The sequence below is a fragment of the Stegastes partitus genome, unplaced genomic scaffold (genome assembly GCF_000690725.1).
Source record: "Stegastes partitus isolate 25-593 unplaced genomic scaffold, Stegastes_partitus-1.0.2 Scaffold99, whole genome shotgun sequence".
Taxonomy (NCBI): Eukaryota; Metazoa; Chordata; class Actinopteri; family Pomacentridae; genus Stegastes; species Stegastes partitus.
Genome location: NW_007577830.1, coordinates 595,562 through 615,547, shown reverse-complemented (window position 1 = coordinate 615,547; position 19,986 = coordinate 595,562). Strand labels below are relative to the sequence as shown.

Here is a 19,986-nt window from a genome sequence, read left to right as displayed (position 1 = left end):
GGGAGGGAGGTCGTGGAGCAAAGTTTGGAGGAGGACTGGGAGAAGTCAGCGAAGCGTCTGCAGGAACCACGAGGTTTGCCTCCCTTTAAATCAGCTCCCACACTCAGGTTCGCGCTGCTCGCTCCTCCCTTGTTTTCCCACACAGTCACCAGTCATTAGTGCTGCTCGGCTCGTCCCCTCCCAGACACACAACACACACTCACAACACACCCACACGCCGTGTTGTTCTGTAGGTTTGCTTCTTCATAGCCCGCAGTTGGCTGCTCCAGGTGAGGTGGAGGTCCAGCTCTCAGGTGATCAGCGAGCATGAGTGGGTCAGACTGAACATCTGGAGTTGTGCAGCAGCTGGAAACTGTCATTCTGAGAGTTTAGAAGTCACACGCTTGGATTTCTTGTGCATTTTAAGCTACTGATTATTTGATATGTGCACAAACTAATACATTTATAGTCGTTTATTGTGGTGGGCAAAGTTTAAAAGAGATCCAGCTGTGAGGAAGAAGTTCACCCACAGGCAACACATATCCACCTGATGATCATTTACAACTAATTGTGCCTCGACAAAACGTGTTGTCGTTGTTTATAATGCATCCACACGCACGTTAATGTTAATATCCTGCTGTGAAATGGAAAAAAATCTCAGAACACAAACCTGTTAAGACATAAGAAATACTTTGACTTGTTGATCGGATTGTTAGAGTAAAATAAAATCCAGCAGCTTTAACTGTAACTGATGAGTTAACAGCAGCTGATGAACGTGTCTGACAGCTTATCTATTATACAGGGGGATCATTCATAGTAATTATAAGCATTATTTGTTTGTAACTCTCTCGCTTTGGAGATGCTCCCAGGGATCTTGCGGCTGTCTGGTGTTGCAGGTGTTTGATAAATTCAGAGGAAAGACTCCTTCAAACAGCAACGAACCAAACTTCAGCTCTTGTTTTGAGGTCTGCAGCTCCATCAGCTAAAGGCACAAACTGTGTCTTTAAGCACTCTGAGGTGTTTATAGAGGAAATGCTCAGCTGACTGTCTGCTATGTGTGTTGCTGTTACAGTCATCTAATGCTGCTTTCACCTGGAGTCTAGCGTTGTATTCAGTGTATCTTGGGGTAAATTGATTAAAAATCTGAAATGTAAATGCACAAGTATTCACTTCCTTTAAGTCAGTATTTAGTGGATGCACCTTTGGCTGCAGTTACAGCATTGAGCCTGTATTGATAGATCTCTGGACGCTGCAGTTTTACCCAGTTCTTCTTTGCAAAACTGCTCAAACTCGGTCGGATTACACAGGGATCATGAGTGAACAGTCCTACTCGAGTTTGGACTCAAATTCTCAATTGGATTAAGGTCTGGGCTTTGACTCAGCCTCCAGAACATTCACCTTAAAGCGTTTCTGTGTAGCTTTGGCTCTATGCTTCAGGTCATTGTCTCGCTGGAAAACAAATCTTCTCCCAAGTTCTCTTGCAGACTGCATCAGGTTGTCCTCCAGGGTTTTCTGATACTTTGCTGCATTTGTTTTACCTTCTACCTTTATAGGCCTTCCAGGGCCTGCTGCTGAGAAGCATCCCTCCATCTGAAAAAAAAATAAAATAAAAAAAGTCCTATTACCTCCCACACAGCCTGCCACTGGCATCAACGCCCTAAAACACTTGAACTTGTTCTATGGCACTTACCTCGATTGTTTTTCTCCTGATGAGATCCTTGCTTGTGTTGTATCTGCTCTCAGATGTACGTTGCTTTGGATAAAAGCATCTGCTAAATGAAACTGTAGAACTGCAGAATCCAAACATCATGATGCTGCCGCCACCATGTGTCATGGTCAGTTTGTGATGATGTAAAGTCTTTGGTGTCTGCTAAACTAGTTTAATGGCCATTTTTTGCTCTCATCAGACCAAAGAACCTTCCCTCAGTTGGGTTTGGGGTCTTCCACATGCCTTCTGGCCAACTCCTGCCAATATTTATTACAAGCTTTATCAACAGTGTCTTTCTCTTTGTCACTCTCCCATAAAGCTTTGACAGGCAACAGTTTCTGTCTCTCCATCTCAGCTGCTGAAGCTTGTATCTCCTTCAGAGAAGTCCTAGGTGTCTTGGTGACCTCCTTGACTCGTCTCTTTCTTGCATGGTCCATCAATTTTTGAGTACGCCTGCTTTAGGCAGGTTTACACATGTGCTGTATTCTTTTCATTTCTCTAATGATAGATTTGTTGGTACTCCAGGGGATTTCCAGTGACTTGGAAACTTTCTTGTATACATCTTCTGACTTATGCTTTTCAACAACCTTTTCACAGAGTGGCTTGTAGTGTTATTTTGTCTTCATGGTGTAGTTATATCCAGGAGCACTGATGCACCAGGACCTTCCAGATACATGAGAACACATTCACTGCACTCAGATGATCTCTCTGTCACCAACTGTCTGACTTCTAGCTCCGTCACTTTAAAGAGAATGAATATTTTACATGTTATATTAATAAATAACTGATGTTAATTTGTAGAAATCTGTTTTCACTTTGACACGAAAGAGTCTTTATTTGTAAAATCTTGTCAAAAAAGCAAAATTATACGCACATAGTCTTACTTTGACTTTAGTAAAAATTTGAATCTTGTACTTCTACTTTATTTTAAGAAGAGTTTCTATAAGTTTCTATTACTTATGATAAGGTATCCTGCATAATATCCCCCTAATGTCCACAGTTTTAAATGATCATTACTTCCTAAACACCTCTAGACACAAAGTAGAGCATCACAGATAAACCTACAGTCATATAACTCATGACTGAACTCACTGTAGTTTGGATCAGCTTGCTGGCTCTCTCTAGGTCATTTCTCCACGTCTGATGCACAGTTGAAGCCCACATTAGTTCCAGCACGATCTTTCCATCCATCTGATAATTGATGGTGGGTGAAGTGTAACATCTGGCAGCTCCGTGCAACACATCTGCCCCCTGATCAACTATCTCTGGCACATTTTTTTTAATGAATGTCATCACTGACATTATGCACTGCGGTGAAGGCTGTTCTGCGGCTTGTGTGTGTGTGTGTGTGTGTGTGTGTGTGAGGGGGGGACCGTGCGTGATGATGATGATGTTGCGCGTGACGCCACGAGCAGAGGCAGATCGGCGGAGCAGCAGACAGGACCGGGGCTGAAGCAGCAGCAGCAGCAGCAGCAGCATCCGCACCAGCAGCGCCGCCACAAAGGGAGCTCAGTGCTGCTCGAAGCTCGACTCTGCGCTCCTCTCCTTCAGGGTTTGAGATGCTCCGGCTCGGCGGCAGGATGTGCGGCTTCTCGGCCCTGCTCTCGGTGCTCCTCGCTGGGCTCGCGGCGGCGGCGGCGGTGGCGGCGTCCTCGGATCTGTTTGACAACCAACTGGGCGACATCAATTACTGCAAGAAGCAATGCCAGCTCACCATCAAAAACAAAAGCCCCGCTAAAGTAAGTTATTCCTTTATGCCGCTGGGTGAAAGGCGAAGGCTCTGCGGCTGCGAGCGGATAGGACACCCACATCCTCCTGCTCTGGGCTGCATTTCAGAAAATAAACAACAGCTCATAGTCTGCATCGAGGAGGGGGGAAAATGAAAAGTGGCTTTTAATATGAATAAGAGTCGAATGTATGCGTTTGGATCCGTGCGTAATGACAGGCTTCGATTTTTTTTTTTTGCGCTGCATCTCCTCTCGGATGCTCCGGCGCATCATTATAGGCCAAAAAAATGGATGCAGCTCATTTTCGTCTGCATCTTAAAGGCTACCTCCCCCCCCTCCTCAAAGAAGTGAGCTGCATTCAGGCTCACTTGCGATCAACTGCGCCAGTAATTGGCCGTTTCTTGATCCGCAGTTGCGATCGGGCGCAGTGGAGGAGCCATGAAACATTTACTGACAGTTTGCAGCAGCAGCAGCAGCATCCTGCGCAGCCGAGGCCACGCCGATCCAGGCTGCGCTGGAGATGATGCTTGTGTATTTCTGTGAGTTTTTCCTTGTGGCTTCGAGCTGGATTTCCAGTCTCGGATGTTTTCCCCCTCGTCCTCCTCCACCCTCCTCCATCTCCTCCTCCTCCTCCCTCTCTGCCGCCTTCAGGTGTGGTTCAGACATCCTGCAGGGCAGCAGGAGCAGAGCTGCAAAGCGGATCACAGTCACCTGGTTTCGAGACTGTGTGATGGAAAATGTCGAGTTTATGCGAGATGATAACTTTGGAGATGTTGCGAAGGCGTTTAAAGCTGTAAGGCTGGTTGGGGATGAACACATTTCTCTGCTCGGTGTGAATCAACAGCGCAGTGAAGATGATGAAGAGGCTGTGATAAACCGGTCATGGTCGCGGTCAGGGAATCTCTTTGTCTCTCCTGTTCTCATGCAGCTCGGCAGAGGGCGCTGTTTCTTTATTTTGCACAGTAAATTAAGACATTGTGGCAGGAGGAGGTGCAGTAATGTGCATCCTTCCTGCCTCACCACCACATTATCCTGTACAAGTTTTATCCAACTGCCTCATTATCACCCGGTTTCTCTCTCTGTGGCTCAAAGCTGCTTATAAACAGCTTGTGACAGGCCATAATACAGCTCCTGCAACGTGTCATTAAAAGATGCCATAATCCATCTATGGCACGTTTCTGGAGTTTATCCAAGGCTGCAGGAGACGTCTTTAATTTTGTCTTCTGTCTGTCTGTGTGTCTGTCTGTGTGTGTGTCTGGTAGGACTCCATAATGAACGCCTGTCACCGTGGCTGTCGCCTCTACTCCATCTGCCAGTTTGTCAACGGCAACGCCGGCTTTAATACCAGCAGGGAGGAGTGTCAGGGAGGTGAGTCAGTGTGTTCGTCTTGTCTGCTGGACTGTTTGTTTGAGCGGTGTTGGTGGTGTTACCGTCCAAAGCTGAAGGCCGTGATCCTTCAGTGTGTCCAAATGAACAACAGTGTCCAACAGAATCCTCCTAAAAATATCAAACGATATGCTGGTTTACCTTCATGTTCTGTACGTTTTCTACTCAGATCAGGACTGAATCGTCCTTTTGACAAGACAGAAAACGAATTTGATTCACTCTATTTGGTAAAATGTGATTAACCTTTAGTTGCTAATTGCTCCCAGTGGACCACACACGGAAAAAACTGTCATATTTCACTCCAGAGCAACATCAATGCATTTGAACCAGTGCGTTATTAATATTTAGAACATATGAGATACAATATAATATAGAAGTATCTTCTACTCATGGAAGAATGTGTGTTTTTTCTACATACAGAACGATGCTGTGCAATATTGTTATTTTCAACGTTTAAAGGAATCTGTGCAAAAGCTGGATTTCTACATATAGAAGAATCTGCACAAGATAAACAGTAGTCATGTATATTCCTAGTTTAATTTATTTTTATCCTTCCAATGTCCCTTCATTTTACGTTATCCTCTTTGTTGCAGTAATACAGCACATTTCTCCACTGTGGGATTAATAAAGGCTTATTTTATCTTATCTTATTATATATATGTATAGATACTAGATAGAATGCACGTAACTTCAGGTAAAATAAAAACAATGTTCAGATTGACGGCTTTCCAGCAGCTTCCCTCCATCCTCCTCACTGGGCTTCCAGCGCTGCTGCAGACCAGCATCAAAGTGTCGAACGGCGCAGCTCTGGTAAACATTGCAGTGTTTCCTGAAAGCTGGCAGGCTCAGTGGGTATTTTCTGGATGTTTGAGGCTCTTCTCCCTGTTTCAACTGCCGTATTGGAAATCAATGATGTGATTTGCTGTCCAGACAGCCAGATGCCCCGTTGCCCCCTGTTTCAATAACGGCACCGTGGAGCGAGTTGTCTCCGCGGGGGCCGACAGATGCAGCGTCCCCCCCTCACGTCTTTATTTTTCTTCCCACATAAACAGCCTGTACCTGTTTTATTGCTTCTGCTGCCCAGCTGACTGCAGCACACCGAGCCCACTCTCTTTTGTGCCCTTTTTTTTTTTTTAACTCCCTCATCTACACTCTGGATGTCTTTTTCTTCTTTTCCTACTTTAAAATCACACCTATTTTGTCATTCTTCACAGCTGTCTCCCTCTGTTGCTCTCTCTGCAGCCTGTCAGGAGGCCTATATTAAGCTGCTGGAGCAGGAGGCCTGCTGCACCGGCTGTGCCAGCCAACCTTCTGAACCTGAGATCAAGAGGAGGAAGGTGAGAAAGGCCGCTCTATAAGCTGCACCTGGAAGGTCCAGTGTGACTCAAGATGTCTGAATATTAATATGGCTGTTAAAAACAAAAGCGTGTACACAAACTGAAGCACACAATCTTGGTTTCTCTCCTGCAGCTGAGGGCCATGACTCTCCGCCCGAAGCCTCCGTCTGTCATGGAGGCCGTGTCCAGTTGGTGCAACGACATCGTCAGCTCTGCTCAGAGCTTCATCTCCTCCACCTGGACCTTCTACCTGCAGGCTGATGACGGCAAAGTTGTGGTTTTCCAGGTAAGAATCAAATGAGTGGAAGTGTTTGGTTTGGATTTTGGGTTAGTAAAAGTAAAAGTATTTCATCAGGAGAGCTGCACAGTATCTCTACACTGACACTACGATGTGCACAATGTGAATTAAGGCAAATTAGCTCAAACACATCATGCTGCAACTTTTTTTTTTGGTTGCTCGATACAGAAGGAAACCTCACACGGTTCTCTGACTAATCTACAAGAGAAATCCGCCTGATGGAAGAAAAGCTGCTCAGATTTAAGACTTTTGTTTAACTTTATTTACAAGAGTTTGTTGACATGCAGACGCCACATGTGCAAAGAAAAATGAACGAGGAGCGGGAGGGAAGCGCTGAAAAGGAGGGTTTGTTTGCAAAAAGAAAAGAGACATCAGCAGTATGGAAATGTTTCGGCTACAGAAAGAATAACGTTTAGCAAAAACTTATAATTGTTGCTGCTACTTGAGGCGTTGAGACGTCATCTGGGTATAATTCCTGTATTTTGATGATATTGCAGTATATATATATATCACTTCTTGGCCTTTTGCTTCATCTCTGATTTGTCTTGGATTTTGAACCCTGGGAACTGAAAATGGGGTTTACTCCAAACAACACTGCAGTGCTGGTGTTATCTGATCTGATCTAACCCGACTTCATCTGATCTGATCTATCACTGAAAAATGTCCATTCAGTTTTTTCCCAATGCCACGCAGCCATCAGTCCATTCTGTTATTTATAGGTAAATAATTACAGTTTTATTCTGCAAAAAGGCTTGTTTAAATGCATTTTTTCTTGGTTTTCTATATAACTTAACTGTGTTTTAACCTAGTTCCTAAATGTTTCATCTTTGCTGGATGACTTTTGGCAGCAGCAGAAATGTGTTTGTAATATTTGACAGGAAAGATGGTGTCATTTTGACGAGCGGCAACGGTTCCCTTAAAGTCTAACAGAAAAAAGTAACATGATTAAATTAAGTGGGGGGGCTGGAGTCAAGGCCAGCTGACATGAAGTGTGAGGACACACTCTGGACAGGCTTTCAATCAGGTACAACTTCAACCTGCCGTTAAAAAAATGCTTTACAAATCTTCAGAAAGGAGGTTTTTAAAAAGCTGCGGTGGAGTTTAGAGCATTTCAATCTTATGTCCATGCACCACAGTTCATATCAAATCTCAGCAGCTGATATCTTTGTCACTGCAGACGTACTGTATATATATTTATATGTGACCCACTGACTCATGATGGTGCAAAATGATCAAATTAATCGCCACAGTGATTTTACACGTCATGTGTTTTTAATGGGAGGTTAAAAGCAAGCCAGCAGACCCTTATAGATTATTAGTTAAGCTCACCTCTGCTTCTTGTTAAGATTCTGAAATATATCATCGTGATACGGTGCAGCGGAGTTTGGGTCTGTGCCAGCAGCTCTCGCAGCCCATTTCAGAGTCAGTGCATCTGTGAAGGTTGAGTGAACAAGGGCGCCCAGCGGGACGGGGAAAAGGTGGCCGGATCCAGAACGCTACAAATGATTTTTTCTTTTTTTCCTTCCTTTTCTCACAGCACTTTAATTGTTTATAAATGTCCTTTTAAATTATGTCACCGGCCTCAGGACATGCATATTTGATAACCGAGGCAGGGCCAGCTGCACTTTAGGATAGAAACGCGCTGCAAGATTTAACAGAGAATGAACTCTGCGGAAGAATAAAGTTCTGGATTCGACAAATAAATATTCACAAGTAATTCTGGGAGTTTGAAAAGATGAACTAAATGAACTTGACACGCAGTTAATGCCACGTCTTTATGACTGTGCAGCTTTTTAACTGTGAACTTTAGCTGAAAGGCTATGAGACTGAGAAACAATGGAACATATTTCACTCTGTAAAAAAAAACATTTTTTTTGACAGGTATTAACTGTAATTTTTGCACAATGTGCAAATTTTAAAGAGTGCTCTGTTTCTGTAAATTATAGATAGTAAGTAAAAAGGAAATGGATATTAATGTACGTTTGAATTTACATATTTACTCTAAAGAAAGCAGACCAAAACCGTAAACAATGTCCAGATCTTTCTTTCTTTCTTTCTTTCTTTCTTTCTTTCTTTCTTTCTTTCTTTCTTTCTTTCTTTCTTTCTTTCTTTCTTTCTTTCTTTCTTTTTTATTTGTTGTAATTTGGAGGAATAAGTATGTATAATATGTACTGACAAACTGTTTAAAAAAATTAACTGTTATTTCACAGATTTTCTCTGTTTTGTTAATTTTAAAAAAATACATGCTAACCCTAAAAAATATAAAAAAATTATATTTTTACAAATGATAAGTCTGTCTTTTACAACATTTGACTGTAAAATGACTATTTTTTTTACTGTATTTAAATCAGTGAATTATTATTTTTGAGATATTTGTCATATTTTGAATGAAAAACTATGAATAGAAAGATGGAATCAAATCTTTTAACCATTTATTTTATAGATTTTCCCTGTAATCTAAAATAAAAGGCCAAAACTGTACATAATGTCCGTATCAAAAACCTGTTTGTCTTCTTCAAATAGTAAATTGTTCTTTTGCAACAACGCAGGACCATAAAATTACAGTTACTGTATTTAAATTGGCGAAAATATCAATATTTTAAAGATATTTTCTGTTATTGTCAACATTATAGCGATCTACCATTCTTCACAGTTTTTAAAATAGAATTCTTTCTACAATTGCGATTCAGAAGTCGTCATTTAAAGTCACTTTTGAACGTTTTCTCTGATCTCTTTAACAGCTTGACTTGTTTCAGTTATTTACATCTGATGGAGGTTTAAGAACGTTGACGTTTTCTGTTATTGAAAGAGTAAATTTAGAGGTCGGCGCAGGTTTGGCAGAGGTACTTGCTGACGTTAGTGTTTTCTCGTTGAGCTCGTGAAGCTTGTGCTAAAGTCAACACAGTAAACCACCTATACATTAAAGCTATAACAGGATTTGGTGTTTCTGACCACCAGACCAGCCGACCGTATCCTCCAGATTCAACAAGAAACCTGCGTCTCTGTCAAGTGCTTTCCCGTTTGGATAAGTGACTTTGATGGCAAGTTTAGCTGCATAATTAAAGGGCTCGGTGGGAAATGATAGTATTTATGCACCCTAACCTATACACAAGAGCCCGCTCACATGTTGAAAGTCACGATTAGGTATAAAAATCTGTGAAGCTCCACATTGTACACAGAGCAGCAGAAGATGAAATTACCAACATTTCTTTCAGAGCGGGGTTGATGGATGCTTGCTCTTTATGGCAGTGACATGCAGATGAAGGCAGCGAGGGGAAGCCGGGCTCCACGGGGCAGCGAGAGGACTATCAGGCCAGTGTTTAGTGGGCAGCTGGCAAACCGCCACCGACTTGACAGATTGACTCCCGGAGTATTGAAACAACAGAAAAAGTCCAGCTAAGTTGAGGGACAGCAGAGGAGGGGGGAGAAAAACAAAGCGGGCGCTGCCTGAAATACAAATCATGTGGATCTCCATAACGAGCTGACTGCTCATATGCACCCGTCTGCACCCGTTTGCGTGACCTCATGCTGTGAGAATAGCTGCGTGTGCGGCCTCGAGCGTCGTCAGAACGAGCAGGAAGCTACCAGTTCCAGGGTGGAGCGCAAGTCACTCTCGGGTCACGGCTGAGGTTCGTCGCCGCCGAAGGGGAAGACTTGTAATTTTGAGGAAATACTGACGAAACGCAACCCTTCCCTCCTCACCGCCGCGTTGTTGTTTTGACAGCTCGGCCAGCGATGGCGCGCCGGCGTGAATGTGACGAAAGTAAATCGATTAAAGGCCTCCTCCAGCCGAGCCGCGGAGCGTTAGCGAGCCGGCACCGCAGAACAAATTGAACTCGGTGTCTGGCTGAATACGAAGAGAGGAGTCGCTGCCCTGTTTGTTCTTGGTGATTGCATTAGTCATTCTGCCCGAATGAATGTTAAAGAAAGCCTGAGCAGGACACGGAGAACTGGTGATAGAACAATGTTTGAAGTCAGTGTGAGGCAGAGCTATTGTGCTTTATAACTCTTGTTGTGTTGTTTACTCATCCAGACACACAAACAGGATGCAAATGTGAATCGTGATGCTTAAAACACTCCTTTATGTCCGTCTTTAAAATGTGAAGTTTAAAGCATGCATATTCTTTTATTCTCAACAAATCTCATGAAAGCCAACAAACTGCCTCGAGCCCACAGTTCATACTGAATACACAAATCTATAAAACTCATGTCCAAAAACATTTCTTTAATTACTTAACAAAAACATTCCAAAAACTAATTTCGTTTTTTTGGATTTATTTTTACAAATCTTATTAGAACAGGCAGCTTATTTATATAAGTCGATTCAGTGGCTGATAGTGTGTGTGTGTGTTTAATGACTCACGATGACTGTTGGTCTTAATAAAACATCACGTCACCCACTTCCGCAGCTGTTTTTAATACTTTTTGGATAAAGATTGAACTCTCGAGCCCAGAGGAATAAGATGTAGCAGCAAAAATCCAGGAATATCGCCCCGATTTTCTGTCTTATTGTTCTGTTTAGCTTCGTCCAGCTTAGCCTACGGTCGTCCTAAGTTGGTTCTGTTATGCACCTTTACACCTCTATGCCGATGACAGTTCCATTTTCAGGTTGTGCGTTTTATTCTCGTGATATCTCAGGAATGCCTCGAGGATGTTTTCTTTAAATTTGGCACAAATGTTCACTCCGACTCAACGATGAACTGATGAGACTTTGGTCATTTTCTGGTCACCTCACATAAATTACACCTTACACAAATGTCTGATGATGAAGTGATGACTTTTTCTATCCAAAAGGTCAAAGGTTAGCTTTACTATGCCATCATAATTTATTCAATGTTGTTACTCAGGAACAGGAGGGAAAACTGTGACCATATTTCACATCTCATCACATTTTGGATGCTGAATCGGTGACACTAGTTTTGCCTTCCTGCCTTGAAATTGTGTAGATCTTCGAAAACATGTGACGCCTTCAACTTTTAGCATTTGTAGCTTTTTTTTATCCACATTTGAAGCATCTTCTGCTGTCATAGCTAGAATCAGGTTTATTGGCCAACACAGTTTATTTTGTTCTATTTGTTTCCCTCAGTGGACTCAGTACAAACACTATACGTGTCAGGACAGATAGTGTACATAAACTGCAACTTGACTGATTTTCAGAAGCATACAAGCACATGTTTTTCTTGTAATGTCAATGCACAGCCAGTAGGATGCACTTTGTAACCATTTTCCCAGGACAAAGATGTATGGATCATGTAATGAGACGTCGTTATCCATTAGATATTGACATTAATTGTCCTCCATTATCCACAACAGCAAAAACAGGCTGTATCTATGACCAAACTCATCCAAAAAAAAGAGGCATTTCAGTGACTAAAACTCCCTGGCAGAGACATTTCTGAACTCTTAAAGCCCTCTTTCTCTCTCTCTCGGTGAGCTCGAGCACCCTTTGTGCTCCCTCTCGTAATGCATGACAGATGCAGATCAGGCTGCGCTCGTTTTGACGGTTAGATCATCTGAGTCTGCAGCAAATGAGAAGCCTCCCCCTCACATCTACCCTCACCTCTCCCTAAACTTTTACACTGCATCTGGTTCCAATGCACCCCAGTCAGAAAACATCGCTCAGCGGAGGTAATAAGCTCGGTTGTGAAATAACTTTTAAAGTGTTTTGGGAAGCAGACTAACCAAGCGCGTCTCCTCGGTGACTACAGTGCTTTAAAATCGTGCCACAGATTGCACGTAAACTAATGAATGAACCCGAGAATTAACACTTTTCCGCATTATAGTGTCAGACACGGCAAGACGTTTCAAAGCTTGTTTATCTGGTTAAGTGTCAGAATCTATAAATACCCGAGAGGATGACACTACTGCAGATATTGTGCTTGTTCTAAATAGGTGTGTGTCGTTGCTGAGGCCAGCAATAGTGTTGTTACTACTGCTGCTGCTGCTGTGGTGGAGGGAGGGTCAGCAGTAGGGAACCAAAATCCTCTTTTAATGAGTTCTCCAAGGGAACCTGAAACACTGCGTACAATATGAAACACACAACAGTGCAAATAGTGACAGCAGGCTCCAGTGTGTGTGTGTTAGAAGTTGTTTTAAAAGCCATTTTTCACAGATGCTGTCCCAGTACAAGGGTTTTGTTAGTAAGCTGATTTGGGTGCGTGAGAAAGAGACACCCAGACGTATTAAGGAGGGCTGGAAAAAAAAAAACAGTGATTACTTTCAAGGCAATTTAATTAGGCTACACACTTTATTAAATGCTTACAATTGGATGAAAACAGTTATCATTTAGCGAGATGCTTGCTTTTTGCTGAGCAGAGGGGTAGATTCCTGAAGAGAAACTTTAATTACGTGGGGTGAGCCGGCAGACTGTGGGCTACACCGGATCACTCCGGGCTGAATCCCTGCCGGCTGCAGGGCTGTAGGTCAGTGTGAGGTACATACTGACCCCTGACTTTTCTGTTGAGCTAAGCTACACAACTACAATAAAAAAGTTTTCCCCTTTTATTACTTTGCAGCATTGAATCACAGTTAATTTAATCAGGCTTTTTTTGGAAGGAAAAAAACAGCTCTTTCATGTCAAAGGGGAAGCTGATTTCTACTACTTAATGTCAGTTATTTAAAATTAAGTGGTTGCATAAGTATTCACCCCTTAAAGTCAGTATTTAGTAGGTGCACCTTGACCCTGGACGCTGCAGTTTTATCCCGTTCTCTCTGCAAAAACTGCTCAAGCTTGGTCAGGTCGCACAGGGATCACGAGTGAACAGCCCTTTTCAAGTCCAGACACAAATCCTCAGTTGGATTGAGGTCTGGGCTCTGACTCAGCCACTCCACAACATGCACCTTGTTGTCTTTAAACCATTTCTGTGTAGCTCTGGCGGTATGCTTTGGGTCATTGCCTTGCTGGGAAACAAGTCTTCTTCCAATTTTATTTTTTTTCAGATTGCATTCGATCATCTTCCAGGATTCCCCGATTTCTTTATCTTTAAAAGCTTCCCTGCAACTGAGAAGCATCCCTGTGTTATGATGGTGCCACCACCATGCTTCACGGCCGGGATGTTTTTGATAATGTACAGAGTTTGCTGATGTCAAGTCTGATGGTCAAAAGCTGAATTTTAGCCTCATCAGACCAAAACAAATGCATTCCACTTCACTTCAGAGTCTCTCACATGCCTTTTGATGAATCTAGTCGATATTTAAAATGAGCTTTTTTCAACAGGGACTTCCTCTTCGCCCCTCTCCTATAAAGCTTTGACTGGTGAAGAACAGACACCAGCTGTATTCACTGTCTAAACCACAGAAGCTTGTAACTCCTTCAGAGGAGTCATAGGCGTCTTAGTGGCCTCCTTCACTCAGTTCTTTCTTACAGTCACTCTGAGAACCACCTGCTCAAGGCAGATTTACAAACGTACCACATTCCTTCCATTTTTAACGATGGATTTAACTGTACTCCAAATTATAATCAGTGACTTGGCAGTTTTCTTGTATCCATCCCCACTTATGCTTTTCAACAACTTTTTCACAGAGTTGCTTGCAGTATTCTTTTGTTTTCATGGTGTAGTTCTATACAGAAGTACTGATCCACCAGTGACTGGACCTTCAAAGATACAGGAGTCTTTATCCTACAATCACTGGGACACATTCACTGACCTCACATGACCTCTATTTCACCAACTGTGTGACTTCCATCACCAGTTAGCTGTTCCTGCATTGAATTAAAGCGGGTAAATGCTGAGGAAGTTCTTGTTTTCTGTTTTCTGTTTTGTAGAAATCTTGTTCTGGTAGATTCATCGTAGCAACTGGACTTGCTTGAGTTCCTTGAAGACGTTTCATCCGAGAGGCTTCATCAGCTCTGACTGACTAGTTGGGAGTTCCAGACACTTATATCCTTAAGGAGTCATTAACACCTGAGCTTCAGTTTCAATTGGGGGTTGTTGCTCCTCCCCCTCGTTATGTGGGTCGTTAGTGCTCGACCCGGCACAAAGGGGTTCGTTAGGGTCGTTTGTGGCTATAGGTGTGAATGCGGTTTCATCTTCCTGGGGAGAGATCTTAGGACTGAATTGTAAAGCGGTGAGAGATGATGCCTCAAACCTCCACCTCTGTTAAGGGGTGATCTTTCAAGTTTGGAACTGGATCTCCCAATTAGTCAGAACTGATGAAGCGTCTTGGATGAGAGGTCTTCAACAAACTCACTCAAGTCCAGTTGCTACGACTAATCTACCAGAACAACCATGACCTGGATGACTGAGAATCTTCACAGACATTCTGTAGAAATCTGTTTTCACGTTGACGCAAAATAGTCTTTTGTGTGTGAATTCCTGTCAAAAGCGACGAATTAAATGGATGATTATTCAGTGTTGAAAAGCAATAAAAGGGGAAAACTTTCAAGGGCGGTGAATACTTTTTATCGACACTATGCTGTCTGAAATAGTCTCTTGGATGACAAACGGTGGAAATGTGGACATTTGAGCGCCTGGCTACAACCTGAACTGCCAGCACCCAGCATGCCAACAGCGATCCGTCATTTGTCATCCGTGGCGTCGTTCGTGCCATTTCAATAAAACTGCATTTTAAGGAGGACTTTTATAGTCAGAGGAGTGTCGGTGTTCTGCTCCCGCTGTCTGATCGTTGTCCTTTAAAGCATCAACTCAGAAACTTTTTGTTCACGATTTGCTGAAATTTGTAATATAGACGATTAGATCTTTAACTTTTTTTATTCAAAGTTTCAGTGATTCTGTGTTTATATTCTTGTTCAGTGTAAAAGAGCATTTTTGTTTTCACCTAATTTTAAGTCAGAATAATATGAATATTGATGCCTAAACTCAGCAACTCTCACTTCATTTTCATTTCGATCAGTGTCATTTGTGGCACCTTTTGAACTGTTGCAGTGGTGTTAAAGGAATAAGTTGATATTTTTTTGCTTTCTTGCTGATGGTTAGATGAAAACTTTCATGTCTGAAGGCTGAATCTGAAGCAAGAGCCAGAAAGTGATTAGCTTAGCTTAGCATAAGGCCTTGAAACACAGGAAACAGCTAGTCTGGCTCGCCTTAAACCTCCAAGGCTACTAATTAACAGACAAAACCACAGCTAGTTGTTTTTATTTCTCTCTGTTCCCGCTGATTTTCCCACCAACTGGTCTTGGTTGGAGCTCCTCTCTGGTTTTCTCTCCCACTGTTAAACAGACTCTTTCTTGTCGGAGCTGCTGGTGAACTACTGTGGTGAATTTTCTGTCACGATGGCTCAGCGTTGTTTGGACTGTTGGGATTTTTTTTCTTTCTTTCTCCTCAGAGCCAGCCAGAGATGGAGTACACTCTGCCCGAGCTGCAGGCTCCCCGGTCCAACGTGGCCGACAAACCCTGGCCTCAGGTCCACTCTCACACCCAGAGACCTCACGGTTAGAACACGACGCTCACCTGGCAGCACATGGAGGCTGCTGCAGTGTACCATCATTAGATGTCTCAGAATAATTAGCATCCAACTGAAGTCTGTTTTTTTTTTTTTAACTACGTGGCAGGTGTGAGGGGACACGGAGAGAAGGGAGCAGCTAAAGCAGCAGGTAAAGGGAAGCATCCAGTCCAGCACACGGAGGACCCAACAGCTGAGCACGACTTCCTGGGATGCATGTCCAGGTGAGCTGGAGCTGCACTGCAAAAAATGAAACTTCTTTAACAGTTTTTAAGTGTAATTTGGATTTTTCAATGTAATTGTTCCATGTTTTGTCAAATTACAAACAATAACCAATAAAATCACAGAAAGAAAGTATTAAATTTACACATTATCTGTAGTAAAAACAGGCCAGAACTATAAATACTGTCCACATCAATGATCTGTATTTTTATAGACAGTAAATCATTCTTTTGAAACTTTGGACCATAAAATTTCACTATTTTGCAGTATTTAAATCAAAAATCCATTACTTTACAAGTAGTTGTTGTTATTTGAGGAGTAAATTATGTATATTAAGGCCTGAAAAATGGTAAATAATCATTTTAACTCTCTTACTAATGATCCGATTTGTAAAATTACAGATTTAGAGAAAATATTAATTCACATGCCGTCTGTAAAAAAAGACAAAGACAAACAAAAACAACAAAAAACCCTCTATTTTTAGAAATAGAAATGTGTTCTTTTACAATGTTTGACTATGAAAATACAGTTTAATTTAAATCCACCAAAAAAAAAAAAAATCAACATTTCACTGATATTTGCTGTTGTTTTCTGTATTATGATTTAATTTTTTTATTTTTTAATCAGTTTTTGAATGTTGCAGTACGACACCATATTTTTTTTCTGGCGCCCTTGCTGCCAGATTTTCACCTTTTTTGTGGGATTTTCTTTTTGTTTTTTTTACAGTGTACAGTTGTGCTGCTGAAAATGAAATTAGTATGTTACATAATGCAAGAAGAGTGTTCTCCCAACAAACCAGAAATGTATCTGCCGTTCCAGTGCCATGTCTCCAAAATCACCCGTTAGGAAACTGTATCTGACTGGAGACCGCTGATCCACCACAGCTGACATGTCGCTGCTTTCACTGTCAGAGTTACAATCGTATTCAGTTTTTTTTTGCAAATTTGCATCAGATCACACTTTGAGCTGCGTTCTCCTGCAGTGATATTGTAACTGACAAAGACAGATGTGGATTATATTCACTGAGATGGATAATCTGACTCACTGGAGTTTTATGTCTGTAGAAGCTAAATTTAACAAATTTCACTGATCTGAACCGCAGAAAAGAACACAGCTAAAGAAATTTGAATTAGTAAATCAACATGCAAAACCACCTGTTTGACTCTTTAGCTTTTGGTGTTCAGGTGTATAGAAGTATGTTTGTAATACGTTTATTTCTTTATTAGGTTAATTCTACTGGATGATGACTCAGTAATTAGTCTCCAGCTCTCCTCATTTTCACTCCCGTCTCTTCTTATTCTCGTCTCGCTCTTTCATTGTGCAGACGTTCGGGACTTCCGCGCTGGATTTTAGCTGCTTGTCTCTTCCTGTCCATCATGGTCATGTTGTGGCTCAGCTGTGCCAGCCTCGTCACCGCACCGGAGCAGCACATCAAGACGCAGGTACGCAGAGAAAAACAAATGACTTAATGTGCACCTGGTCTCTCTGGACATGTGTGTGTTTTTCTTATATTTCTCTCTGAAAATGGTGAAGCTGCTCCATTATAGACCTGTTAAAAAGCTGATTTATTCTGATCTAGCACTGATTTCAGGGAAAAAAAGAGTAAAGATTACTCTGATAATAGATTCTTATCAGGATTTTCCATCCATAACAGCTAGAAAGCTGTATTATGGCCTCTCCTTTCAGCTGATTAAATCCCTTTGCAGCGATCTGAGGGTGTTTTTCATCTACAGCCTCTCATTTGACTGACGTGCATTGTCAAACCTTGGTTACGCAACGTGCATTTATTGTGATTACACTGTTTAAATCTTGTGCTACGAGGCTGTCACGAAATAAGCATACACATATTTAGCGCACTCCAGTGAATGTCTCTATGCTTGGGTCCTCTACAGTATATTGCAGTACTTTTATGTAACAGAAATCAGCATCATCTGTTGCGACAGATCCATGAAAAAACATCACAGATAAAACTCCTATCTCCTCTTTACATCACTGGAAACTGTCTGCTGCTATCAGTCCGCTCTGCATCCTCATCAGAGACGCTGGGTTACCGGGGCAACAGATGTGCACATCTTCTTCCTCCTCAGAGGTCTGAAAAAAAACAGGCTTTTAGATGACAACAGTACACAAAGTTATTAGAGAAACTGTCAGTTTATGCAAGCGCGTAAAGGCTTAGAATTGACTCTTATTTTAATTCCAAGCGACTGTTTGATGCAGACGAATTGAACCGAGTGCACGAGTCAAGCAGGGGTTTCGTAGCTGGAGGTTTGAATTTGTGTTTTGTGTCTTTTTAGCTGAGCATCAACGGAGATAAAGAGTTTCTGGACAACGCCCAAAAAGTCAACCCGTACCACCTGAGTCCGGTGATCGCCGTCACCGTGAAACAGTCGGAGGAGATCCAGGAGGCCGGGCCGCTGCCGGTGAAAGTCGACCTCAACAAAACGTGCGTTTAGGGAGGAGCGGTGGTCGAGCCGCTGTCTTGTTTTTTTTCCTGGTTAACTAAGTCTAAACTCTGCGGCCCGACGGCGACAAGGGGTGAAAACAAACACATCACGCCACTCAGTCAGCAGAATTTTTAACAAGCATATTCTTAAGAGCATGGCACCCTCATTCCAAAAATGATCCGAGACATTTAGCTTGTGTCAATCAAACGTTTTGGGTTTTTTTCCAGTTAGCTACATGCATTTCATCTACTTGTACAGTCCAGATTTCTTTAAGTCCGTCCTCAGATTATCCCTAATGATCAGCGGCGCTCTCGTCTCAGAGCCACAAACCAGACGAGGAAGGATTACAGCCGAGAGCTTTCATATCATTTCTCACGTCTAAGCGCAGACAAAAGCAGATACACAGTGAACTCCATCCGAGATTTAATTTTCCTCGTTCTCGCAGAGCGTTTGGATTAATTAATGGCTTTTGCTCAGAGCGAAGGGATGGAGATGAGTGGAAAGGAAGATGAATAAAAGGTGAGCAACAATGAAACCGATATCCCAGCTCACAGTTGATGATCTGTTTATCAGCTGCTTTTTACTATTGGCTTAAAAAAAAAATCATGTTTTCCTCACTAAAATCTTTTTGTCACCTTTACCGCTTCATGTGTGGAAACCGGACGCTCTGTTTGAGAGAACGAGCAAAAAAATCATTATTTATTTTCTCCTCTTATTTATTCAGCTCCATCGACATGTTAAATAGTGTTATTGAAGTGCCATGTACAGTTCATTCATCATCCAAATGTAATTGCTCTGTATGTACAATACATTGTGACACAGATCGGGAGGAGGAGACACACGGAAGGAAGATTGCACCTATTGCTGTATTATTATGGTTATTATGATTATTATATTATTGCTCTTATATCACTTAAAGAGTTCTTAGCTGTTATATGTGCCATGTGCTTTCTAATAGCTGACTATTTTGTATGTCCTAGGAGCACATACTGAAGGATAACCTCTGTAACAATGTGTAATGCAAAGCTTCTAAGATAGACCTTTGTTATTGAGCAGAATTGCACAGTCTTAGAGAAGATTTTTCTTTTGTTTTTTTTTTCCGTTTTCCTCTCAGTGCTTTCGATGTCCTGTAACGCTCTCTTTTAATCCAGGCTATGTAGACAATAAAACCGTGCATGCAAGTGATTCTTTGATAGTTTATCTTAACCGCTCGCCATGCCAGTGTGGCACAAAACTCTACTGTAGACTTGTGATTTTTTGTGTTCATATTTACCGTAAAACATTGAAATAGAATGTGTACTGATGAATGACCTCATGGTTTACAGGAGGGGCGACTCTGTATTAATAAAAAGCCATTCAACCAATAGCTGTACTGGTTCAATCTGAAGGTGTCGCGAGGAGTTTCAAACTGTATTGTTTCCTTTTTACTGGTCTTGTTTATTTTCAATGAAATGATACTTACAACATGATGAAATAAAATGTT

General features: G+C 42.0%; 1 protein-coding gene across 1 annotated transcript; it reads left to right on the top strand.

The window, feature by feature from the left end:
• The first annotated feature begins 3,246 nt into the window (after positions 1–3,246).
• tmem59l (transmembrane protein 59-like) lies at positions 3,247–18,754 on the top strand. Its single transcript, XM_008277512.1, has 8 exons — positions 3,247–3,426; positions 4,677–4,782; positions 6,043–6,137; positions 6,271–6,423; positions 15,721–15,826; positions 15,947–16,061; positions 17,384–17,501; positions 18,354–18,754. Exons 1-8 carry the CDS (start codon positions 3,247–3,249, stop codon positions 18,510–18,512), a joined length of 1,032 nt encoding a protein of 343 aa, XP_008275734.1. The 3' UTR covers positions 18,513–18,754.
• The last annotated feature ends 1,232 nt before the right edge of the window (positions 18,755–19,986 follow it).

What these genes read in the sequence shown, in the direction of transcription:
- tmem59l (XM_008277512.1), top strand. Translation starts at nt 3,247, where the DNA reads ATGCTCCGGCTCGGCGGCAGGATGTGCGGCTTCTCGGCCCTGCTCTCG. An exon ending in GCAAAGTTGTGGTTTTCCAG is followed by an intron (nt 6,424 to 15,720) that starts GTAAGAATCAAA and finishes CTTTCTCCTCAG; the next exon opens with AGCCAGCCAGAGATGGAGTA. An exon ending in AGCAGCACATCAAGACGCAG is followed by an intron (nt 17,502 to 18,353) that starts GTACGCAGAGAA and finishes GTGTCTTTTTAG; the next exon opens with CTGAGCATCAACGGAGATAA.